Below are 24,175 nucleotides of genomic sequence, written 5' to 3'. Positions count from 1 at the left end.
CCCCTCACCCCTCACCCCTCCCCTCCAGGCTGGAGCCAGACATCCTGCTTCGGGCCAAGCAAGATTTCCTGAAGACGGACAGCGAGTCGGACCTCCAGTGAGGAGGGCGGAGGGCGGGCGCCCCGGGGCGCGGGCTGGGCCTGTCCCCCCGTTGCTGGCTCCAACCCAGTCCGCACCCCCCGCAGGCTCTACAAGGAGCAGGCCGAGGGCCAGGGGGACTGGGGCCTGCGGGAACGGGACGCGGTGCCAGAGCGGGAGTTCCAGCGCGTCTCCATCTCCGGGGAGGAGAAGTGCGGGGTGAGCGGGCAGGGCCGGGGCCGGGGCCCGAGGAGCTGGGGGTGAGGCCCGGGAGGAGAAGTTCGGGGTGAGCGGGCAGGGCCGGGGCCGGGGAACCTGTCTGAGGAGCTGGGGGTGAGCGGGGAGGAGAAGTGTGGGGTGAGCGGGCAGGGCCGGGGCTGGGGCGCCCCGTCCGAGGAGCTGGGGGCGAGGCCGGAGAGGGTGCTTCTCTCTGCGGAAGCTGCAGGGGCGGGAGGCGTGGGAGGAGCTGGAAGGGCTGAGCGTTTCTGAGGCCCAGGCCTCCGGGCACAGGTGGGAGGGAGGCTGGCCTGGGTCCGAGCCGGAGGGCGGTGACCGCCCGTCCCCGTCGGCAGGTGCCCTTCACGGACCTGCTGGACGCGGCCAAGAGCGTGGTGCGGGCGCTCTTCATCCGGGAGAAGTACATGGCGCTGGCGCTGCAGAGCTTCTGCCCCACCACCCGCCGGCACCTGCAGCAGCTGGCGGAGAAGCCGCTGGAGACGCGGGCCTACGAGCCGGGCCCCGACACCCCCGTGTCCGCCGGTGGGACCCCCAGCCCTGCCCGGGCCCTGCTGTCCCCAGCTCCCCGAGCGCAGCGCCCAGGAACCCCTGCCCGCCTGCCTTCCCACACCCCTTCCCACACCCAGCCTCATGCCAGCCTCCGGGGGCGGGGGTGGAGGCAGGGGAGGGGGGGATCCATCCTGCCGGGGCCTTGCCATCTCTCCCCTCCGCGGGCCTCTGGGCTGGGGGGGTGTGGTGGCCCTGACTCTATCCCCCTCCCCGCCAGATGCCCCGGTGCACCCCCCGGCGCTGGAGCAGCACCCATACGAGCACTGTGAGCCGAGCACCATGCCCGGGGACCTGGGCCTGGGCCTGCGCATGGTGCGGGGCGTGGTGCACGTCTACACCCGCAGGGACCCTGACGAGCAGTAAGGGGGGGGTGCTGGGGAAAGGGGGGGCGCTGCATTGGCTGGGGGGTCGGCAGGGCGCGCTGGGCTCGCTCTCCTCACTCAAGCCCCCCACCCCACCCTCCTCACCCCCGTGCCAGGTGCTCGGAGGTGGAGCTGCCGTACCCCGACCTGCAGGAGTTCGTGGCCGACGTCAACGTGCTCATGGCCCTGATCATCAACGGCCCCATGTGAGCCCCCGAGGCCCCCCAGCCCGGCTCTGCCGCCCCAGCCCCGCACAGATACCCTCCCAGTCCCCTCAGGGTCACCGAGTTCCAGTCCCCTGCCCCCGTGTGCTGCCCCCTCGGCAGCCTCCGCCCTGCCCCCTCCCCGGTGCCTCCCAAGGGCCCTGAGCCGCCCCCCTTACCCCTCTGCCCCCCGCACTCTGCAGAAAGTCCTTCTGCTACCGCCGGCTGCAGTACCTCAGCTCCAAGTTCCAGATGCACGTGCTGCTCAACGAGATGAAGGAGCTGGCCGCCCAGAAGAAGGTGCCGCACCGCGATTTCTACAACATCCGGAAGGTGGGTGCCCACCGGCCGGCCGCTCTGCCCTACCTGCCTCCCCGCCCCGCCCCGCCCCCGGGCCCCCGCCCTCCCTCCCGCCGGCCAGACCAGCAGCCGTCCCCCCCCCAGGTGGACACGCACATCCACGCCTCGTCCTGCATGAACCAGAAGCACCTCCTGCGCTTCATCAAGCGGGCCATGAAGCGGCACCTGGAGGAGATCGTGCACGTGGAGCAGGGCCGCGAGCAGACGCTGCGCGAGGTCTTCCAGAGCATGAACCTCACCGCCTACGACCTGAGCGTGGACACCCTGGACATGCACGCGGTGCGTCCCTGGGCGGGCGTGGGGCCGGGCCGGCCTGCAGCCAGGAGCCGGCACTGACCTGCCCGTCTCCCCCAGGACAGGAACACCTTCCATCGCTTCGACAAGTTCAACGCCAAATACAACCCCATCGGGGAGTCTGTCCTCCGAGAGATCTTCATCAAGACGGACAACAGGGTTTCTGGGAAGTACTTCGCTCACATCATCAAGGTGAGGTGCTCGGCGGCCGGGGCCCGGGGCTTCTGCGGTGGGTGAAGGGGTGGGGGGGGTCAGGGGCTTGAGGAGGCCGCAGTGAGCACGCTTGGCGGTGGGTGAGGCGGGGGCGGCAGGAAGCCGGGGCGTGACCGCCGCCCCCCGCGCTCCCAGGAGGTGATGGCGGACCTGGAGGAGAGCAAGTACCAGAACGCGGAGCTGCGGCTCTCCATCTACGGCCGCTCGCGGGACGAGTGGGACAAGCTGGCGCGCTGGGCCGTCTCGCACCGCGTGCACTCGCCCAACGTGCGCTGGCTGGTGCAGGTGCCCCGGCTCTTGTGAGTGTCCGGGGCGCGGGCGGGGGGCCGGGGCGGAGATCCGGGGGTGAGGGCGGTCACCCCCGCTGAGCCCTCTCCGTAGAAGGAGGCCCCTCCTGCGTCCGCGCACGGTCTGCCCGGCCCGGCCCCCACCCCCGCACAGTCCCCGCGTGCTTCTGTGGTCTTCCCCGCTGCTGGTCCTCCCCCTGACCTGCCTGCCCGCGCCCTGTGCCCCCGCCCGCAGTGACGTGTACCGTACCAAGGGCCAGCTGGCCAACTTCCAGGAGATGCTGGAGAACATCTTCCTGCCGCTGTTTGAGGCCACCGTGCACCCCGCCAGCCACCCCGAGCTGCACCTCTTCCTGGAGCACGTGAGGGGCCGCGGCAGGGTGTTGGGGGGACGGCCTGCCCTGGGCCGGGGGGCACGGGCCTGACCGCGGGGTCCCGCACCAGGTGGACGGCTTCGACAGCGTGGACGACGAGTCCAAGCCGGAGAACCACGTCTTCAACCTGGAGAGCCCGCTGCCCGAGGCCTGGGTGGAGGAGGACAACCCGCCCTACGCCTACTACCTATACTACACCTTCGCCAACATGGCCACGCTGAACCACCTGCGCAGGTGCGTCCGCGGCCTCCCGCCCCCGCCCCGGGCCGACCCCCCAACACTGACCACCGCTGGCCCCGCGTGGACCTGCGGCCGCCTCCCTGCCCTCGGGGCTCCGGGCTCTCGCCGGGCTGCGGGAATGTAGCCCCTTGTCCCGGGCCTGTGGTGTCCCAGCCCGCAGTGTCCCCGGCCCGCAGTGTCCCCGGCCCGCGGTGTCCCGGCCCGCAGTGTCCCGGCCCCCGGCCCGCAGTGTCCCATGTCCGCAGTGTCCCGGGCCCGCAGTGTCCCGGGCCCGTGGTGTCCCGGCCCACAGTGTCCCGGCCCACAGTGCCCCGGCCCGCGGTGCCCCCAGCCCGCAGTGTCCCCGGCCCGCAGTGTCCCAGCCCGCAGTGTCCCGGCCCTCAGTGTCCCCGGCCCGCAGTGTCCCCGGCCCGCAGTGTCCCCGGCCCGCAGTGTTCCGGCCCCCCGCCCGCAGTGTCCCGGCCCGCAGTGTCCCGGCCCGCAGTGCCCCGGCCTGCAGTGTCCCCGGCCCGCGGTGTCCCCGGCCTGTGGTGTCAGCCGTGGGTAGGGAGCCGGAGCTGACTCTGTCTCGCCCCCAGGCAGAGGGGCTTCCACACGTTCGTGCTGCGGCCGCACTGTGGGGAGGCCGGGCCCATCCACCACCTGGTGTCCGCCTTCATGCTGGCTGAGAACATCTCACATGGCCTGCTGCTGCGCAAGGTCAGGCTGCACCCCAGCCTCCCTCCCGGGGCCCCTCCCTCCAACCCTTCGGGCCCCCTCCCTTCGACCCTTCGGGCCCCCTCTGCAGCCGATCTTCCTCAGCAGCCTCCGCCCCGAGGCCCCAGCAGAGTCCTGGCAGTCACCGCCCCTCCACCGATCAGGCCCTGCCGGGATCCCCCCCCATGTCTGCGGCCGGTGCTCCTGGCCCCGGGCACCTGATGGCCCGCCCTGTCGCCGCCAGGCCCCAGTCCTGCAGTACCTGTACTACCTGGCCCAGATCGGCATCGCCATGTCCCCGCTCAGCAACAACAGCCTCTTCCTGAGCTACCACCGCAACCCGCTGCCCGAGTACCTGTCCCGCGGCCTCATGGTCTCCCTGTCCACCGACGACCCCCTGCAGTTCCACTTCACCAAGGTCAGACCAGGGTGCCGCAGCAGGGACTCCCCGCGCTGGGCGCTCAGGGCCGTGCTGCCCCCTGCGGGGCGGGTGCAGCGTGCCAGGGCGGGTCCCGGGGGAGGGCTGGGCCGGGGGCCGGGGCGCAGGACTGAGGGAGCCTCCGTGCAGGAGCCGCTGATGGAGGAGTACAGCATCGCCACCCAGGTGTGGAAGCTCAGCTCCTGCGACATGTGCGAGCTGGCCCGCAACAGCGTGCTCATGAGCGGCTTCTCCCACAAGGTACCGTCCCTCCTCGTCCTGCCCGCTCCGCTGGGACGGCCCGGGGCCTGGGCATCGCCCCGGAGCAGAGCCGGCTGCAGCCTGCCCCTCCCCTCCCCTCAGGTGAAGAGCCACTGGCTGGGCCCCAACTACACCAAGGAGGGCCCCGAGGGCAACGACATCCGCCGCACCAACGTGCCGGACATCCGCGTGGGCTACCGGCACGAGACGCTGTGCCAGGAGCTGGCGCTCATCACGCAGGCCGTGCAGAGCGAGATGCTGGAGACCATCCCCGAGGAGCCGGGCCTCACCATGAGCCCGGGGCCCCGCTGAGCCGGCCCGCCCGCGGCTCAGCTCCTCACCACGTGTTGTTCTCGGACCCCCTCCCCCCACCCGTCGTGGCCTCTGCATGTGTCGTGCTCCTCCATTGTCCCGCATGTCTCTCCTCTGTCCGTCTCCGTGCCTCCCGGAGGCAGGGCCCAGGATGCCCTCTGCCCGTTCTCAGCTCAGGTGGCACCCGTGGCCCAGGTTTGAGGGCGGCCCTGCCGGTGGCCCTGTCCTGGCCAGGGCTGCTCGTGGGGGGTTGGCCCCTCCGGCCTCTGGAGTCCTGCCTGGGCTTCGGCCAGGGATTGAGCTGAGCCCCCGTCTTGTTTACGTGGCCAAAGTCCCAGGTGGGGCCTGCGCGGTCTGCCGTGGGCACGGGGCTGCCGGCGTCTGGGGGGCTCCGGCGGGGGTCAGAGCTGGGCTGAGAGCCGGCGGAGCCCCGGCATCCTGGACGTGGGCCTCGGAGGCGTGGGACCACCGCCTCTGCCCAGTCGGTGCCCGGCAGCCTTCTCCGTCCTTCCTCTGGGTCGTGTGCCCTGCTGTCCGCTTCCTGTGCCATGTCGGGGGGCACTGCCACTGGGGCTCCTGGACCTGCCACCGGCCCTGGGGTGGCATCTCCCATGTCCCCAGAGTTCTGGCCAGACCTGACTCCCTACTGGTGCCCTGTGCTGTGGTGTGGACCGAGGCCTTCGCTGTGAGACACAGTGTTTCGTACAGTCCCGTCCCTCCTAGTGCATGAGAAATAAAGAGTATTTAAGTAAAGAGGCAGGCGGGTCTCTGTGGGGAGAGGGGCAGCCAGGAGCACCGTGGAGGGGAGGACGGGGTTCTCAGGGGCGCGGCGGGGCCTGGCCGGGGTGTGTGCCGGTGCACAGGAAGCTGTGGGAGGCAGAGAGGCCCATGGGGGACCCGTCTGCCATCGCAGCCTCATCCAGCCGTGCCCTCTGAAGGGGACACTGCCCATCACTGCGGCCCCATGGCACCGCCGGGAGATGTGGGACTGGGCGCTTACAGCAGACCTGGCCGTGGGCTGCCACTCTGTGACCCTGCACGTTCAGGGCGCTTGTTTAAAATGCCATTTCCAGCCCCCCCTCTCCCTCCGATCCCCATTTAGTGAGTGGAAGGTGCAGCATGGAAACTGAACCAGCTCGGCTCTGTCCCGTGTGTAACACAACATCTGGAACACCTGCCGGGAGGGGAGTGAGTGCGCCCTGTGCTGGGCAGGGTCCTGGGTTGGCACCGAGAAGCCTGTTGCCGCTGCTGCTGAGTGGGGCAGAGGACAGGCCTGCTCTTTCGGAAGCAATTAGCCCTGGAACAGCGTGATCCGAGTAATTGAAGGCCTGCCGAAAGCTGGCTTCCTCCGCCCCTCTTGTCGGCTCGCTCGGCCCAGCCGCTGCGTCTGTGCCAGCCGCCTCCTGGCAGGTCACTCGCCCGGTGTCCCCGGGCAGAAGCTCTCCTGTACCCTTGCCTCCGGAGGCCCCTGGAGGGCCGGGCCTGCTCCTGGCCAGGACCCAGGGTCCTCCGTCTGCAGAAGGCTTCTCTTGTCGGTGTCTTGTAGCCGACGACATTTCAGAGCCGCGTCAGGGCTGGCTGAGGAGCCAGAGGCTGTACAGCTCCGGCTGATTTCTGTTGGGGAAACAGCAGGTGCAAGTGGCCTGTGGCAGGACCAGGACCGGAAGCCGGGAGCTCAGCATCCAGGCGCCTCCACCCCACCTGGGCCCCCTCTGCCTGAAGGACACAGCTGCTCCAGGTGGAGGGAACGCCTGTTCAAGGGGTTCCTTACATTTAATAATAAAAATGTGCTGTGTCTTCTCTTCGTTTGCAAAACAAGGGAGCAGGATTAGAGGATCTTTCTAGAAGGTCCTTTGGAAAGAATTGCCTGTTTTGTGTGTGAGCATCAGGACTGCAAGGACTCCGTAGTTACTCACTGAGTTTGTCGTGTGATAGAACCCTTCATGCCATTTTCTCGTCCTCTGTACCGTCTTCTTGGTGTGTGCTGGGACCCAGCCCTGAGACCACTACCGATTCCAAGGGTTTCTTAGCAAGCTCCCACCATTTTTTTTTTTAACAATTTGCTTCTGTATTTCTTTTTTTCCTCTCTGAAATCTCTTTCAAACATTTATTAAGAATATTTTTAAAACAGTAAGGCCTTAATATTTTCTTCCTACCTGGAAAGAAGATAACTTTCATCCCAGAAATTTGGAAAATATACAAAAATTGGAACAACAGCAGAAGCAAAAAGCCTCCTGGTTGACGCAGCAACAGACGTTTGCTGATCATCTGCATGCCTGCGATCTACGTTTTAAGATATATTTATACGTGTCTTTCAGTTATTTTTAAAGAAGGTATTTCTGAGTTGTTATATGTGTAATTTTGTTGTTTTCAAGTACTTTAATAGTTCTTTCTGTATTTCATTAAAGTATTTATAAGCATAAATCCTAATTCCTGTTCACTGGCCTGTGGCGAGCCTCACCGTAGCTCTTTTTGGTTGAGAACAACTGTGGCCAATGTTGTGAGTGACCTCTCTCTGGAGCCACACCTGCTTCCTGGCTGTGTGACCTTGGGCAAGTTACTTTCCCTCTCTGTGCCTCCTGGGCTCCGGGGAGGATCCAAGTGCCCAGGCTTCTCTCCAGGGTCAGAGCCTACAGCCAGGGCCTGGGCGATAGTGAAGGCCTGGAAGGAAGATTCGGGGACTGCAGAATAGGAAACAGACAAAGTCACAAGGGACAAGTGTTTCAATGCCTTCCCAGCGCCGAGCTGCACGGCAACTCTGATCCTTGTTAGGTTTGGCGTCCGCAGAAATGTCAGAGTTGAAAACAACTTGTAAATTGGGCTTTTGGCAAGAGTTCCAGACTCTGCAGGATGATTGAAGAGCAATCATAAGACCAAGAAAGAAAAATAAATCCTAGCCAATAGTAAACTAAGCGAGTTACTCATCGTCAAGTAATTTCAAAAGCAAATTCATAAAAGCCAAGGAGTTCTATTTAGTGAGGGAATGTGGGTGCGTTTTAACTGTTCCCAGGAGGGTGGGGCCGGGGGGAACCCAGGGCAGGGTCTGGAGGGCTGACAATGGCCCTGCCATCAGCTCTGCCTAGCCGAGCCCCTTTCTCCCGCCTGCCCCCCAACCCCGCTGGGCATGTCCAGGGCCCCTAGTCAGAGGTGTGCAACCCTCCTGTGGCCGGGGGTTCTGGCTCCAGTTAGAAGAAGCTGACCTGGATTTGAAACCTGAGTGTTTCCCGAGGCAACCCCTCCCCCAGACGTCCCAGGTTTGGGGTGCTGTGCAAAGGAGAGAGTACAGCCCATTTCCAGCCTTGCATGCAGAGCTAGGGTTCAAATCGAAGTTTGTGGGACTCCAGGTTCCAAGCAGAAGCACAGGCGTGCGGCTCTGGAGGACCGGCAAACCCCAGAGTCTTGAAAGACAATGCTGTCTGGGAGATCCGAATCTCACATCATCAGAGACAGTGAGCGCCACCTGCTGAGTGACAGGCCTCAGATTCTGCAGCAGGCTGCCCGCGTCCACCCTGGTGACCTGCAGGACCAGCCGCCTGCGTTTTCTGCTGGGAGAGCAGGGCTGCCCTGGGTATAGCACCACCCACTGGTGAGGAGTAAACCTGAGGAACTTTCTAATGAAGTGATGTGCGCTCCCCTAGCTCTCGGTCCTGATCGGACTGCTCCCTGCCCTGCCCACCCCCAGGCTTTTGCCCCGTCTACAGATCGTCCCCATGGGTCTCTCCTGCAAGGCCAGTTCTGCGTTGTTCTCTGATATTTCATTTTTTTATTAAAAATATATTTTATTGATTTTTCACAGAGAGGAAGGGAGAGGGATAGAGAGTTAGAAACATCGATGAGGGAGAAACAACAATCAGCTGTCTCCTGCACACCCCACACCGGGGATGTGCCCGCAACCAAGGTACATGCCCTCGACCGGAATCGAACCCGGGACCTTTCAGTCGGCAGGCCAACGCTCTATCCACTGAGCCAAACCGGTTTATTTCAGAGGCCTGTCAACTGCTCCTGTGTCAGGAAAATGTCTTGCCTCCGCATGGGTTGCCCCCCACTCCTTGCTGTCTCCAACTCCCCCCTCCCCTCCCCCCCAGGGGGCCAATGCCTCTGCTCTGCTCACAGCCCAGAGGCAGGGAGGTTTGGGGACAGGCCTGTGCAGGGCAGAGGCGGGAGAGGAGAGCAGGGGGACGCTCCTCTGCAGCTCCCCCTGGGCCTCAGTGGGTGAATGGGTCAGCAGAGGCCCAGCTGCAGATGGAGCCAGTGCTCAAGGGTCCTCCACCTGTCACCGCAGCCAGCGATGGCCGGCAGTGAGACTGACCCCCTCGGACCCGCTCCCAGGGGATGCTGCCTACAAGCCTACCGCAGGGAATCCAAACTCCGAGCACAGGGTTTCCCAAGGGCCCCCAGCACTGGCTTGGGAGCGGGGAGTTGGAACAAGTGTCCTAACCCTAACCCTAATCTTGTGCCTTTACCCTAGCCCTAACCCTAACCCTAGGGTAGACGCAGCCTCATGCTGGGTGGCACAGCGTGGCAAGCAGAGTTCAGGCTTGTTTGGTCCCTGATCGCCGGGAGGCTGTCGGTGCACACCCCGCCCGAGCAGGTGGTGGCCTGGCCCGGGGGGTGCCCATGCCGCTGCGTTATCACCGAGGACTGGCTCTTGCGTCTGGGAGGTCTTGGCGGCACCCTACAGGCACATACACACCAGGCCAAGCCTCAGTATGTGCCGCCCTGCTCCGTCCTGGCTTGTCCAGGCGCTGTACAGGCTCCGTGCCCACAGAGCTGCCCGGGGCCTCAGCGCTGTTGGGGGTGGTGGGGTAGGCATTCACGCCTAGGTATCCCGTCTGTCTTGGGTGCTGGAGCCCCCACGGTGAAGCATCCAGATGTGTGGCCTCCTCCTTCTCCCCCTCTCTGCCACTTCCTGTCTGGGTGCTCAGGGACCTGACCGGGCTGCGTGGGACCGGGGTCAGGTACAACCAGGACTGATGCTCACCGTGTGAGTTAGGGAAAGGCGGGCCCTCAGCGCAGACACAGCCCTGTAACTCACAGAACCGCCGGCATCGTTGTGGGGAGGAACGTGTGTCCCTCCCTCCAGGTGGCTGCAGCTGGGCGAGACCAAGTTCCTGGGTGGAGGCTGCCCCTTGCCTGGTAGCCTTTTGCATTCTCAACTTGTCCATCGGGTGGCGGTACTGAGACCTTAGACTTCTTGCCCCAGCTCCTGGCTGGGCTGATGGGGTACCCTCGCCAGGCACCCATGCTCACCTTCTTTCATTCAACCCCCTCCTCCTCTCTGCCCTCTGACCTCTGCCAGTCTGTTCCCTGTTTCAGTAACTTGAATTGTCTTATTTCACCAGGCCTATACCATAAATATAGTCTGATGTTCGCTTTAAAAAATACGATTTCTCAGTGGACTCCAGGAATGTTTCTGTCCCAAGCTCAAGATGTGTAAAACTCAGAATGGCAAATCCTAATGTACTGTGACAAATATTAGAGGGCTATTTAGAAGGCCAGCACTTGTGTGTGTGCATGGCCAACAGGGAGTCAGGATTCTGGAGTCTTGGAGGAGCTTTCAGGCTGGCTGGTCTACCAGTGACAGGTGCACATTGAAATTCGATTTGAGGGGCGCCACTCTGGGTGTAACTGGCAGTCTGAGCCTCCTGAGCCCTGGGGACTCTGCGCCCAGAGGGGAGGCTGAGTGATGCCTGGAGGGGAAGGAAGGAAAGGGAAGGGAGAGGAGCCTCTTGTATTTTTATTTTAAAATATATTTTAAAATATATTTTATTGATTTTTTACAGAGAGGAAGGGAGAGGGATAGAGACCTAGAGACATCGATGAGAGAGAAACATCGACCAGCTGCCTCCTGCACACCCCCTACCAGGGATATGCCCGCAACCAAGGTACATGCTCTTGACCAGAATCGAACCTGGGACCTTTCAGTCCCCCAGACCAACGCTCTACCACTGAGCCAAACAGCTTTTGGCTTTTATTTTTTATTTTTATTTTATTTTTTTGCGATTCAGATTTGTTTCCCGATCGCACTGTCTACTCCCTCGAACAGGCCGAGGTCTGAACGCGGACGGGGAGCCAGGCGAGCCCGGCCCGGCGTTCGGCGTCCCGGCGCCCAGACCCCGGCCCCGCAGCCCCCGCGGCTCGGGGCAGAAATGCCCTGCGCCAGTCGCTCCCCAGCCGACAAACGCTGCGCTTCCGAGCCTCCCGGGCCGCGTCATCAGGAGAACTTGCGCGGCGATTGGGTGGTTGGTGGGGCGGGGGCGGGACTAAGAGGGCGAAGGGGCGGAGCCTCCATCAGGCCCCACCCCCGGCCCGGGCCCCGCACTGACTTTCAGCCCCGCTCAGCTGAGTGCCGCCCTGCCGGAGGGAACGCTGACCATGGCCATGACTCTGGGGTACTGGGACATCCGGGGGGTGAGCGAGGGGACCCCGGCGGGTGGGGTGGAGCCGGCGGCCGGCGGCCGGCGGCCGGCGGGCGGGCGGGGAGGTGCTGAGCAGCGGCAGTCGGTTCCACCTGAAGGTTCCCCAGGGCTGCCCGGCGGAGCCCAGCCCCTGCCCCCCATCACCACTGTCCTCAGGCGGGCCGGGGCCGGGGCCGGGGCCGGGGCCAGGGCCAGGGCCAGGGCCGGGGTCAGGGCCGGGGCGCCGGCGCGGCCCGGGGTGTCTGTGTGCTGGGGGAGAGGATGGGGGTGCAGTTGGAGCGGAGCGAGCCCCGGGTGGAGCCCTGGGACTCTGACCTCTGCGCCGCTGTCCCTCCAGCTGGCCCACGCCATCCGCCTGCTCCTGGAGTACACAGACTCCACCTACGAGGAGAAGAAGTACTCCATGGGGGACGGTAATGGCACCCTGTGGCGTTAGACTTCAGCCCAACTCCTGCTCATATGGTCCCGGCCACCTGTGGCTCCCCTCTGCGCCCTCCGCTGGCCGGAGCAGGCCCTGCGCCCTCCTGCACCCTCTGAGGGTGGACCTGGGCCTTAGGCGGGGAGGTCGGGAAGGGAGCGGGCTGTGCCCCTGTGTCAGTAACTGCGATGGCTCCCCTGGGTTTGCCCACCCTCATGGAGGCCCGGTCCACGTGGGTGCCTGGGACTTCTCAGCGCTCTTTTCCCCCAAACCCGGGGAGAGACTCAGAGCTCAGATTCCACACTCCCCTGCTCAGGGGCCGGGCCACTGGCTCCCTGGTGGGTCCCGGGAGGGAGGGCTGGCCTGGGGGGTGGTCCCTTCACTCCATCTTCTCCACCACAGGGCCCGACTTTGACAGAAGCCAGTGGCTGAACGAGAAATTCAAGCTGGGCCTGGACTTCCCCAATGTAGGTGCCGGGAGTGGGGGCAGTGGGCACAGGGAGCCTGCCTCTGCTCTGAGGCCTCCTCTCCCGGCTCAGACAGAGGCTTTGGGGTCCAGGGCCTCCGCTCAGCCCCAGCTCCCTGGTTCTTGTGGCTGCTTCCCCACGATGCTGTGTGCAGCCATTCCTTCCTGTGACAGTACGCCTGCTCAGGGGCCTCACAGCGAGCCCAGACTTCATCTCTGCCCCGGTGCAGGGAGATGCAGGGAGGGGCTCCGGGGCGGCCTGTGGCCTCCTGACCTGCCTCTGTCCCCTCCTCCTGCGCCCCCCATACTCCCTAACCCTAACCCCACCTCCGCAGCTGCCCTACTTGATTGACGGGACTCGCAAGCTCACCCAGAGCAATGCCATCCTTCGCTACATTGCTCGCAAGCACAACCTCTGTGAGTGGGGCTGGGGTGGGTGCAGGGGGTCGGGCGGGCCTGGCCCTGGGCTGGCGGGTGGGAGGCTGAGGGGGAGTCCCTGTTGTGTCCATAGGTGGGGAGACGGAGGAGGAGAAGATCCGTGTGGACATGCTGGAGAACGAGGTGATGGACACGGGCAATCAGCTGGCAGGGGTCTGCTACAGCCCTGACTTCGTGAGTTGCCTCCTGCTGATCTGGATGGACAGGCTTTGATAGGAGCTTAGACACTTTGTCACGTCTGCACTGGTTCTGCTTGGGATTGAGCTTCTGCTCCTCTAGGCGGGTCCCTGTCCTGCCAGCAGAGGGACCCTCAGAGCCCCAGGTGCCTCACGTGACACCTCTCACCCAGTTCCCCTCCATCTTCGCACAGAGCGCAGACCCCCGCTCTCTGAGCTTAGTTCCTAGCGGTGTGTGTGGCTTGTTAGCCCCGCCTCCTTGACACCTTTCCCAGGAGGTAGCGTGAGGCCCCCACAGGGCCTCCGTGTCCCCCCCCCCCCCCCCCCCCCGCTTCTCTCAGGTTCTGCCCGTCTGTCCAGAAAGTGCTCACGTGTCCTTCTGTCACCACCAGCTGGAATGCCCTTCCCTGGGCCATGTTAGCTCTGGCACCTTCCTTTCTGCCCAGCCTCTGGGCCCAGGCCCTGTGGGCTCTCCCGCTCCTGGGCCTGGCCGGTGCGGGTGTGGGGATGAGAGGAGACGGGGTCAGGCACAGGCTGGTGTCTCTGAGCTTCCAACTGCCTGTCCTGGTGGGAGGTGGTCCCCAGGAGGAGGCTAGTGAGCACAGGTTGGGTTAAATGGTAACCTGGGCACTGACCCTGGTGCAGCCGGGGACAAGGCTGCCCACCTGTCCAGCCCTGGGAGGCCTGCCCTCTGCCCAGGAGCCCCTGGCGCGGGTGGTGACCCCCGTCTTGTGCCTCAGGAGAAACAGAAGCCTGAATACTTGAAGGTGATCCCTGAAAAGATGAAGCTCTTCTCACAGTTCCTGGGGAAGAAGTCGTGGTTTGCGGGGGACAAGGTACGGGGAGGCTTTGGGGTGGGGGAGCGGGCGTGTCCCCATTCCAGAGCTTGGCGCCCACGCACCCCGTGCCCGCCCACAGCTCACCTACGTGGACTTCCTGGCCTATGACGTTCTCGACCTGCACCGCACGTTCCAGCCCACGTGCCTGGATGCGTTCCCGAACCTGAAGGACTTCATCGCCCGCATCGAGGTGAACCCTCTGATCCTCTTACTATTTCTCTTTAGTCTCCTCTTTCTCTTTTTTAAAAAACACATTTTTGTTGATTTCAGAGAGGAAGGGAGAGGGAGAGAGAGAGAAACATCAATGATGAGAGAGAATCATTGACCAGCTGCCTCCTGCATACCTCCCACTGGGAATTGAGTCTGCAACCCAGGCATGTGCGCTGAGGTGGAATTGAACCGAGACCTCCTGGTTCAACCACTGAGCCACGCCGGCCCGGCTCCCCCTAATTTTTTTTAAAAACAAATTTTTATTGATTTCAGAGAGGAAGGGAGAGGGAGAGAGAGATAGAAACATCAATGATTAGAGAGAATCATTGATAGGCTGCCTCCTGCATGTCCTCCACTGGGGATCAAGCCCACAAACCGGTCATGTGCACCGGACTGGAATGGAACTCAGGACCGTTCAGTCTGCAGGCCAATGCTCTATCTATTGAGCCAAACCAGCCAGGGTTCCCCCTTATTCTTGATGCTTCCCTACTCCTGGAGCTAAAATGAAGCATAACTAGCATTCATTGAGGGCTTGCTTTATGCCAGGATCTGTGCTCACCGTGATACATACATTGAGTTTAATTTAACCTTTGGACATCCTATGTGGTAGAAGATTTATTACCTCATTAATTTTATTAAATCATTAACAGATAATGAAACGAGGTTGAAAGGGTAAGTCATTTGCTCAAGGTCGCAGAGCCAGTCCGCTGGGTCACAGCCCCGGCACGGGGGCTCCCGGGGGCAGCAGGCAGGGGCCCCCTTCCTGTGCCAGGAAGGCGAGCTCAGGCCTCCTCCAGCCTGCACGCCGCAGCTCCGGGCTTTGTGGAGGAAGCAGAGCGTTGCAGAGTGTGTACGTAGGGAATCAGTGGGGTTGCGATGCGGTGGGAATGATATGAAGTCCCAGAGACACAGAGTGTCTCCTCCCTGTCTCTGGAGGGCTCTGCAGCCCGGGGTGCCCTCTGGGCGGTGCTGAGGTCTCCGGGCTGTGGTGCCGGGATCTGCGGTGCGGTTGCCGCTGCAGAAGGATGTTACCTTGACATCTTCTGTAGGGCACTTTCCTTCCTGCCCCTCTCCCCTGCTCCTCTGCAGTCACACAGGCACTAGGTGCCCCCCTCTTCTGTATGAGGCACAGTGACAGGCACAGCGAGGATGCAGAGGGGACCCAGCCCTAGCACTCCGCTCCTGGGTCTCAGCGAGGAAATGCAGGAGTCCCCGCTGTGTGGTCCTGCGGTCCATGTGGGTAGTGGAGGTGCATGGCCTAACCCTCATCGCACAGCTCATCATCGGTTACCTTAGTCAGCTCACAGAGGATCAATGAAGTCGGCTTTGCCTGGTGGCGTGGCTCAGTGGTCAGGCATCGACCTATGAACCTGGAGGTCACGGTTTGATTTCCAGTCAGGGCACACGCCTGGGTTGTGGGCTCAGTCCCTGGTGGGCAGTGTGCGGGAGGTGGCCCATCAGTGATTCTCTCTCATTATGGATGTTTCTATCTCTCCCTCTCCCTTCCTCCCTGAAATCAATACAAATATATTAAAAACAAATAAAGTGGGCTTTATCCCAGATTTGGGAATTTGAGGCCCAGACTTTTCAGCTTACAGTCTGTCTCCTCCTCCTTCTCCTCCCCATCAGGAGGTCTGCTCTGCCAGCCAGTTCCCATCGGCTCTGGTTCGGGTCCAGGGCCATTGGCCTGGGATATTATGCAAGAGCTGGCGGACTGGCTGGCTGGGAGGGACGGGGCACAGCTGTGGGCTGCAGCCTGCGGCCTGTGGGGCCAGGCCTTGGTTCCAGGCCGCCCCAGGCCCGTCGAGTCTGTGGAAGCTACTGGACACTGTCTGTCTTGGGGACATGGCGCTCACACACGCCGTGTGTCCAAGGCCTGCTTGGCTGCAGCTGCCCAGGATGAGGCAGGTCCGGCCCAGTGGGATTGGGCTCAGGAGCCAGGCCACGCAGCTGGACTTTCTCCTTTAAGGGGCCTCTCGGGGCCCGGCTCTGCTGCTCCACACCCCCCTCTCAGCTTTCACCCCGTTTTGCTGAGTCATGGTGAGCCCCGGCCTGCTCTGCCAGCTGCACAGGCACAGCCTGAGCCTTGGTTCTGCCTGGGTCCCTCCTGGGCGGCGGAGCCTCTCTGTGGGAAGGGGACTGTGTGTGCAGACGGGAGGGATCGTCAAGGCCTCCTGTGTGGGCGGAGGGAGGGAGGGCAGCAGAGCACAGGGTTCGGGAGAGCCAGGCTGCCTTCCAGCCCTGCCCGCCCACAGCTGTGTGAGCGTTTGGAAGGGCTTCAGCTCTGCGTGCCTCAGTTTCCCTTCTGATCAATGGCGATAGCAGAACCTATCCCGTAGGCCAAGCATGCCACACTCGCAGCCCGCGGGCTGCCTGCCATGTTTACTTGGCCCGTGTTAGCCTTGGAGTTTGACATGCTTGCTGCAGGCAGTTGGGTGGAATGTTGTAAACCTGTTTCGCAATCTCTGATGGCTCCAAGGCCCCGAGCACAGTGGGAGCTGTGACTGAGATATGCCCGTTACAGGAAATGGTGGGAGTTAACTCAGCAGAACTGGGGGCCCCAGGAAGACTCTTATGCCAGAATCCTGAACTGGGAGTGTCTGCAGTGGGGCTGTGTGAGCCTGGGGGAGGGGTTGGGCAGCAGACCCTGAGCTCTGACACCCCCCCCCCCACCCCCCCGCAGGGCCTGGAGAAGATCGCTGCCTACATGAAGTCCAGCCGCTTCCTCCCAGCACCTATTTACACAAAGATCGCCGTGTGGGGCAACAAGTAGTGCCCAGAAGGGCAGGGCAGGGCATGGGCGCCAGGAGCAATCCGGGCCTGGAGAGCGGCTGGTCCTCCCTGAACCCGCGGAACCAGCTGCCTTGTTCTTTTCTCCCTTTCCTCCCTTCACCCCCACTCAGGACCCCCCATCCCAGTTCACCAGGACTTTAGAGCTCTCCAGCACCCCTGTTCCGTGAAGGCTCCCCCTGACATTGTCCCTCTGCAGAAGGCCAATCGGACTGACCGTCCCTTCGGGGTTGCTCTGTTTTGAGGAGCCCGATTGGACCCCTCGCCCGTGGAGGTCAGCCCTGAGCCCCCCCTCTGCTCTGAGACCAGGAGTGCCTGTGAGCAGGCTCTGCTCCCCACGTGGCCCCCCGCCCAGCTGCCTGAGCCCCAGGGAAGCCTGGTCACACCCGCTGTGGCCTGTCTGATTCCCTCCTGGCCACCGAGCTCACTCTCCAGCAGGCCCTGCTGCGCCCCGGGGTCTGTCCGGGGAAGCTGGCAGGGGCGGGTCCTTGGGGATCTGGGTGAGACGTCTTGTTCCCATTGCCGACACCTTCGGAGCAGGACACGCCACGAGCTCTGGAACATGTTCCTGTGGAGGTGGCACAACGGGCCATGGATCACAGCGGGACTTCAAAAGCCACCGGGGCCACTCAGACCCCAGAGCACACGTGTGTCAGGATCCGGGCTTGGGGCCGGAATCCGTGGGCCTGGACCCTCTGAGGGTCTGCCAGGCCCACACTGCGGTCCTGCGGGGAGTCCCCAGGCTCCCGACGGAGCTCCCCACCCCACAGGCAGCTGGGCCCTCAGAGGCCACCTCTTCCCGCTGCACTCCCGCCCCCGCACCCCCTCACACGCCCTGTGTGACCCCGTGCTCCGGTTCTGCTCCGGTCAGCATCGGGGACGCCTAGGACAGTTCTGGGGCTGCGCTCAATGCCCGGCCTCTCTGCAGGGGCTGGTTCTGGATTTTCATCAACAACTGCAACCATAAAGCCAATTGATTAATTTTCATTTGATTCTTGTCCAGTTTTTTAAATGTCAGAGGGAGGAGGGAATCATTGATCGGCTGCCGCCTGCATGCCCCTCCACTGGGGATTGAGCCTGAGAACTCAGGCATGTGCCCTGATGGGGAATTGAACCATGACCTCCAGGTTCATAGGTCGCGGCTCAACCACTGAGCCACACCAGCTGGGCTTCATTGGATTATCGCTCTCAGACACATGACTTAAGAGCTGGATCCTCAAAGTCCAACACGGAGACCCCATCTCCTTCCCTGTGTCCTGGCCCTGGGTGTCCCATCCCCCCCCCAATGAATGAGGGCCTCCGGGATTCCAAGGTCTGGGAGGCGCGTTCAGACTGGCTGGTCTGCCAGGTGCTGTTGAAACTGATTTGAGGGGCCATGCTGGGGGCAGCCGGCAGCCAGGGTCTCTGCAGCCAGGGCCACGCTGGGGGCTGGGGTAGCCGGCAGCGAGGGGACCCTGCAGCCCGGGGTGGAGGGTGCCTGGAGGGGAAGCAGCGGGGAAGGGGGCTTGTGTTTTGTGATTCAGATTCGTCTCCAGAGCGCAGGGCCCACTCCCCAGCTCCTGGGCCAGGAGCGAAGGCCGGCCGAGGTCTGGACACGGGCGGGGTCCCTTGGGCGTCCTGGCGCCCAGACTGCGCTCCCAACGTTCATGGCCCGGCGGCGGGCACCCTCCGCTTCACTGCGTGCCTGGAATGGGGCGGTGTGGGACGGGGCGGTGTGGGGTGAGGGACGAGGGGCGGGGTGGTGTGGGGTTGTTTGGGGCGGTGCAGGGTGGTCAGGGGCTGTGCGGGGTGGTCTGGGGCGGTGCGGGGTGGTCAGGGGCGGTGCGGGGTGGTCTGGGGCGGTGTGGGGTTGTTTGGGGCGGTGAGGGATGGTTTGGGGCGGTGTGGGGTTGTTTGGATCGGTGTGGGGTTATTTGGGGCGGTTTGGGGCGGTGCGGGATGGTTTGGATCGGTGTGGGGCGGTGCGGGGTGGTCTGGATCGGTGTGGGGTTGTTTCGGGAGGTGCGGGGTTGTTTGGGGCGGTGTGAGGTTGTTTGGATCGGTGTGGGGTTATTTGGGGCGGTTTGGGGCGGTGTGGGGTGTGGGCGGGCTGGGGGCGGGGCCGGGGACCAGGGGCGGAAACCGGGGGGCTGAGCGCACGCAGGCCCCGCCCCGCGGACGGAGCTTATTTCCCGGCCCCGCCGCCCAGAGCGCCTCGGCTCAGAGCGAACGGCACCATGGCCATGACGCTGGGCTACTGGGACATCCGAGGGGTGAGCGGGGCCCGGGGACGGGGCGGGGGGCGGGGATGGAGCCGGCGGGCGGGCGGTGCCGAGCAGCCGGGCCGGTCCACCTGGAGGTCCCCGGGGCCCCTCCCGCCGCCTGTGCCCGGCGGGCGCGGGCCGGGTGTCTGTGTGCTGGGGGAGAGGATGGGGGTGCAGTTGGAGCGGAGCGCGCCCCGGGTGGAGCCCTGAGACTCTGACCTCTGCGCCGCTGTCCCTCCAGCTGGCCCACGCCATCCGCCTGCTCCTGGAGTACACAGACTCCACCTACGAGGAGAAGAAGTACTCGATGCTGGGGAACGGTAATGGCACCCTGTGGCGTTCCGACTTGGGCCCAACTCCTGCTCATTTGGTCCCGAGACGCCGGGCCCCGCCACCTGTAGCTCCCCTCTGCGCCCTCCACTGGCCGGAGCAGGCCCTGCGCCCTCCCGCACCCTCTGAGGGTGGACCTTGGCCTCAGGGGGAGTGGGGAGGGGGGGCAGCTGGGCCCCAGTGAAGCCTGATTCTTCACAGCACTCTTTCCCCCAAACCGGGGAGAGACTCAGAGCTCAGATTCCACACTCCCCTGCTCAGGGGCCGGGCCACTGGCTCCCTGGTGGGTCCCGGGAGGGAGGGCTGGCCTGGGGGGTGGTCCCTTCACTCCATCTTCTCCACCACAGGGCCCGACTTTGACAGAAGCCAGTGGCTGAACGAGAAATTCAAGCTGGGCCTGGACTTCCCCAATGTAGGTGCCGGGAGTGGGGGCAGTGGGCACAGGGAGCCTGCCTCTGCTCTGAGGCCTCCTCTCCCGGCTCAGACAGAGGCTTTGGGGTCCAGGGCCTCCGCTCAGCCCCAGCTCCCTGGTTCTTGTGGCTGCTTCCCCACGATGCTGTGTGCAGCCATTCCTTCCTGTGACAGTACGCCTGCTCAGGGGCCTCACAGCGAGCCCAGACTTCATCTCTGCCCCGGTGCAGGGAGATGCAGGGAGGGGCTCCGGGGCGGCCTGTGGCCTCCTGACCTGCCTCTGTCACCTCCTCCTGCGCCCCCCCATACTCCCTAACCCTAACCCCACCCCCGCAGCTGCCCTACTTGATTGACGGGACTCGCAAGCTCACCCAGAGCAATGCCATCCTTCGCTACATTGCTCGCAAGCACAACCTCTGTGAGTGGGGCTGGGGCGGGTGCAGGGGGTCGGGCGGGCCTGGCCCTGGGCTGGCGGGTGGGAGGCTGAGGGGGAGTCCCTGTTGTGTCCATAGGTGGGGAGACGGAGGAGGAGAAGATCCGAGTGGACATGCTGGAGAACGAGGTGATGGACCTCCGGATGTTCAACATCAGGACCTGCTACAGCCCTGACTTTGTGAGTCCCCTCCGGGAGGCTGGGCTGCATAGGTGATGGTCAGAGACTGGACCTTTGCGTCCTGCTTGCCATTGAGCTCCTTGAGCTTCTGCCCCTCCAGGCGGGTCCCTGTCCTGCCGGCAGAGGGACCCTCAGAGCCCTAGGTGCCTCACATGACGCCTCTCACCCAGTTCCCCTCCATCTTCCCACAGAGCGCAGACCCCCGCGCTCTGAGCTTAGTTCCTAGCGGTGTGCGCAGTTTGTTAGCCCCGCCTCCTTGACACCTTCGGGCATCAGCACACTTTCCCAGCAGGCAGCCTGGGGCCCCCACAGGGCCTCCGTGCCCCCCCCCCCTCCTCTCAGCCTCTCAGGTTCTGCCCGTCTGTGCAGAAGGTGCTCACGTGTCCTTCTGTCACCACCAGCTGGATGCCCTTCCCTGGGCCATGTTAGCTCTGGCACCTTCCTTTCTGCCCAGCCTCTGGGCCCAGGCCCTGTGGGCTCTCCCGCTCCTGGGCCTGGCCCGTGCGGGTGTGGGGATGAGAGGAGACGGGGTCAGGCACAGGCTGGTGTCTCTGTGCTTCCAACTGCCTGTCCTGGCGGGAGGCGGTCCCCAGGAGGAGGCTAGTGAGCACAGGTTGGGTTAAATGGTAACCTGGGCACTGACCCTGGTGCAGCCGGGGACAAGGCCGCCCACGTGAACGGCCCTGGGAGGCCTGCCCTCTGCCCAGGAGCCCCTGGCCCGGATGGTGACCCCCGTCTTGTGCCTCAGGAGAAACAGAAGCCCGAGTTCTTGAAGGTGCTCCCTGAAAAGTTGAAGCTCTTCTCTCAGTTCCTGGGGAAGAAGTCGTGGTTTGCGGGGGACAAGGTACGGGGAGGCTTTGGGGTGGGGGAGCGGGCGTGTCCCCGTTCCAGAGCTTGGCGCCCGCTCACCCCGTGCCCGCCCGCAGCTCACCTACGTGGACTTCCTGGCCTACGACCTGCTGGACGTGCTGCACCTGTTCGAGCCCACGTGCCTGGATGCGTTCCCGAACCTGAAGGACTTCATCGCCCGCTTCGAGGTGAGCCCTCCGATCCTCCTCCTGTCTGAGTCTTTTGTCTCCGCCATCTCCCTGAGGCTCCTCTCGTCGGGAGCTCAGAGGGGCTTAACCGGCTTTCCCGGAGGACTGGCTTAATGCCGGGACCTGCGCTCGGCGCGATGCTTGCACCGGGTGAAATGTCGTCTTTAAGCCTCTCCTGCACGGGAACCTTTGTCACGTCCGTTTTAGGAAATGGAACTTCGGAAAGGGCGGGTCGTTTGCTCAGGGTCCCAGAGCCAGTCCGCTGGGTCACAGCCCCGGCACGGGGGCTCCCGGGGGCAGCACGCAGGGGCCCCCCTTCCTGTGCCAGGAAGGCAAGCTCAGGCCTCCTCCAGCCTGCACGCCGCAGCTCCGGGCTTTGTGGAGGAAGCAGAGCGTTGCAGAGTGTGTACGTAGGGAATCAGCGGGGTTGCGATGCGGTGGGAATGATATGAAGTCCCAGAGACACAGACAGGGCTTCCTCCCTGTCTCCGGACGGCTCTGCAGCCCGGGGTGCCCTCTGGGCGGTGCTGAGGTCTCCGGGCTGTCGGGGCTGGGATCTGAGGACACAGGTGGGGCCCTGCAGAAGCAGGTTTTTGTTGTTAACCCTCACCCTGGGATAGTTTTCCCATTGGTTTTTAGAGAGGGTGGAGGGGAAGATGGGAGAGAGGGAGTGAGAGAGACATTCCTGTGAGAGAGACACATTGGTTGTCTGCGGCATGCACCCTGACCGGGCTGGGGATCAAGTCTGCAACCCAGGCACATGCCCTTGCCTGGGAATCAAATCTGAGACCCTCAGGATGTGGGCTGATGCTCTAACCACCGAGCACACCAGCCAGGCAGACGGATTTTATCCTCACGTCTTCTGTGGGCCCTTCCCTTTCCGAACTGTCTCCTTTTCCTTCTTTCCAATGATCCGGGACACTGTCTCGGAGATGAGGTGGCACGTTTATTTCCAGTCGTGTTCACGGATGTGCCCCTCTCCTCTGTTTGAGGCACAGGGAGGAGGCAGAGGTGGCCCAGCCCTGGGGTCCCACTCCCCGCACCGGGTGTCAGTGAGGAAGTGCAGGAGTCCCCACTGTGTGGTCCTGAGGTCCCACGTGGGTGGTGGGGTGCAGGGCCTGAACCTCACCTCACAGCTCATTGCCAACGCACAGAGGAGCAGGATGAGCAGGATCCCAGATTTGGGAATTTGAGGCATCCTTAGGCCCAGACTTTGCAGCTTACAGTCTGTCTCCCCCTCTCTCTCCTCCCCATCAAGAGGTCTGCTCTGCCAGCCAGTTCCCATCGGCTCTGGTTCGGGTCCAGGGTCAACAGTCTGGGATATTATGCAAGAGCTGGCGGACTGGCTGGCTGGGAGGGACGGGGCACAGCTGTGGCTGCACCCTACGGCCTGCGTGGCCAGGCCTTGGTTCCAGGCCGCCCCAGGCCCGTCGAGTCCTGTGGAAGCTACTGGACACTGTCTGTCTTGGGGACATGGCGCTCACACACGCCGTGTGTCCAAGGCCTGCTTGGCTGCAGCTGCCCAGGATGAGGCAGACCCGGCCCAGTGGGATTGGGCTCAGGAGCCAGGCCACGCAGCTGGACTTGCTCCTTTAAGGGGCCTCTCGGGGCCCGGCTCTGCTGCTCCACACCCCCCTCTCAGCTTTCACCCCGTTTTGCTGAGTCATGGTGAGCCCTGGCCTGCTCTGCCAGCTGCACAGGCACAGCCTGAGCCCTGGGTTCTGCCTGGGTCCCCCCTGGGCGGCGGAGCCTCCCTGTGGGAAGGGGACTGTGTGTGCAGACGGGAGGGAGGGTCAGGGCCTCCTGTGTGGGCGGGAGGGAGGGCGGGCAGCAGAGCACAGGGTGCGGGAGAGCCAGGCTGCCTTCCAGCCCTGCCCTCCCACAGCTGTGTGAGCGTTTGGAAGGGCTTCAGCTCTGCGTGCCTCAGTTTCCCTTCTGATAAAGGGCGATAGCAGAACCTATCCTGCAGGCAGTTGTGTGGAGGCTGTAAACCGGTTTCACCACCTCTCATGGCTGCAGGGCCCCCAGCACAGGGGTGACTGTGACTAAGACAGAACACCGTTACAGGAAATGGCAGCATTAACTTAGCAGAACCGGGAGCCCGGGTTTGGCTGCCAAGGGAGCCTGGCCAGCTTCCTGAACTGGGAGTGTCTGCAGCGGGGCCGGGTGAGGCCCGGGGGAAGCAGACCCTGAGCTCTGGCCTTCTCCCCCCCCCCCCCCAGGGCCTGAAGAAGATCGCCGCCTACATGAAGAGCGGCCGCTTCCTCCGCACGCCCGTGTACTCCAAGGCCGCCCAGTGGGGCAACAAGTAGTGCCTGTAAGGGCGGGGCCGGGAGCGAGGGGCACCGGGGCCCGGGAGCAGCCGGGCGTCCTGCATTCTTTCTGCTCGCCCCCCCTCTCCCCCACATATATACACATGCCCATTGGCCCTTGTCTGCCCCCAAGCGTGCGGTCCCACCTGCCTGCCTGAGCCCCAGCACAGCCTGGCCACCCCCGCCTGTCTTGTCATTCCCTCCTGGCCACGGGACTCAGCACTGGCTGTGCCATGTCTGGGGGAGTCCCTTTCCCCTTCGTGGTCCGCAGTGCTGGGTTGTGGGGATGTGCGTGTGGGGTGATGGCCGGTGGGGTTGTAAGGTCTCTTGTTCATTTCTGTCTTCATGATCCGTGTGCCGCAGCCCGGGGTCGCTAAGAAGAGGGGGCCTCCCTCATCTCTGCATTTGGGGAACGCCTCCTCTGAGCCGGCGGACGCGGTGCCACGGTTCGGGGGCCCTCGGGTGAGCCGTCCGCTGCTGGTGTGGGATCCTGGGGGCCTGCCTTCTGTCCCCTTTCTCGGAAGTGCCCCTGGCCCTGTCCCCGTGCTCCCACAACACGTCTCAATAAAGCGCACCCACTGCATTGTCA

General features: G+C 63.8%; 2 protein-coding genes across 9 annotated transcripts in view; both read left to right on the top strand.

Moving 5' to 3' along the window:
* The window catches only part of AMPD2 (adenosine monophosphate deaminase 2), a 26,858-nt gene extending 6,292 nt beyond the window's left edge, over positions 1 to 20,566 (top strand). For 3 of the 5 annotated variants that reach the window (XM_084866174.1, XM_084866172.1, XM_084866175.1), the window contains exons 4-18: positions 29 to 97; positions 186 to 297; positions 651 to 837; positions 1,082 to 1,223; positions 1,343 to 1,432; positions 1,633 to 1,762; positions 1,874 to 2,068; positions 2,144 to 2,275; positions 2,432 to 2,595; positions 2,819 to 2,945; positions 3,028 to 3,191; positions 3,776 to 3,896; positions 4,138 to 4,311; positions 4,462 to 4,572; positions 4,675 to 5,637. In XM_084866174.1, coding sequence (XP_084722300.1) covers positions 29 to 97; positions 186 to 297; positions 651 to 837; positions 1,082 to 1,223; positions 1,343 to 1,432; positions 1,633 to 1,762; positions 1,874 to 2,068; positions 2,144 to 2,275; positions 2,432 to 2,595; positions 2,819 to 2,945; positions 3,028 to 3,191; positions 3,776 to 3,896; positions 4,138 to 4,311; positions 4,462 to 4,572; positions 4,675 to 4,884 — 2,128 coding nt within the window. In that variant the 3' untranslated portion in view covers positions 4,885 to 5,637. Of the gene's footprint in view, positions 1 to 28; positions 98 to 185; positions 298 to 650; positions 838 to 1,081; positions 1,224 to 1,342; positions 1,433 to 1,632; positions 2,069 to 2,143; positions 2,276 to 2,431; positions 2,596 to 2,818; positions 2,946 to 3,027; positions 3,192 to 3,775; positions 3,897 to 4,137; positions 4,312 to 4,461; positions 4,573 to 4,674; positions 5,638 to 20,549 lie in introns of those variants that run through there. The other 2 variants (XR_014793366.1, XM_084866173.1) reach the window with 2 other exon arrangements.
* Positions 11,019 to 24,175, top strand: LOC311612902 (glutathione S-transferase Mu 1-like). Of its 4 annotated transcripts, none has more exons than XM_084866262.1 (9): positions 11,169 to 11,295; positions 11,641 to 11,716; positions 12,124 to 12,188; positions 12,523 to 12,604; positions 12,699 to 12,799; positions 13,542 to 13,637; positions 13,720 to 13,830; positions 16,534 to 16,599; positions 23,497 to 24,175. In XM_084866262.1, the coding sequence occupies exons 1-9, from the start codon at positions 11,260 to 11,262 to the stop codon at positions 23,584 to 23,586; spliced, it is 723 nt and encodes a 240-aa protein (XP_084722388.1). In that variant the 5' UTR covers positions 11,169 to 11,259; the 3' UTR covers positions 23,587 to 24,175. The 4 variants fall into 4 exon arrangements, with proteins under 4 accessions (XP_084722385.1, XP_084722388.1, XP_084722387.1 ...); XM_084866261.1 differs by lacking the exons at positions 11,169 to 11,295; positions 11,641 to 11,716; positions 12,124 to 12,188; ... (3 more) ...; positions 13,720 to 13,830; positions 16,534 to 16,599 and adding exons at positions 18,675 to 18,892; positions 19,125 to 19,203; positions 19,561 to 19,625; ... (2 more) ...; positions 20,986 to 21,081; positions 21,164 to 21,274 and having other exon boundaries at positions 23,497 to 23,591; positions 23,950 to 24,175; XM_084866260.1 differs by lacking the exons at positions 11,169 to 11,295; positions 11,641 to 11,716; positions 12,124 to 12,188; ... (3 more) ...; positions 13,720 to 13,830; positions 16,534 to 16,599 and adding exons at positions 18,735 to 18,892; positions 19,125 to 19,203; positions 19,561 to 19,625; ... (2 more) ...; positions 20,986 to 21,081; positions 21,164 to 21,274.

This window comes from Pipistrellus hanaki (assembly GCF_964339955.1).
Source record: "Pipistrellus hanaki genome assembly, chromosome: 18".
Taxonomy (NCBI): Eukaryota; Metazoa; Chordata; class Mammalia; order Chiroptera; family Vespertilionidae; genus Pipistrellus; species Pipistrellus hanaki.
This window is presented reverse-complemented; position numbering and strand designations above follow the sequence as displayed.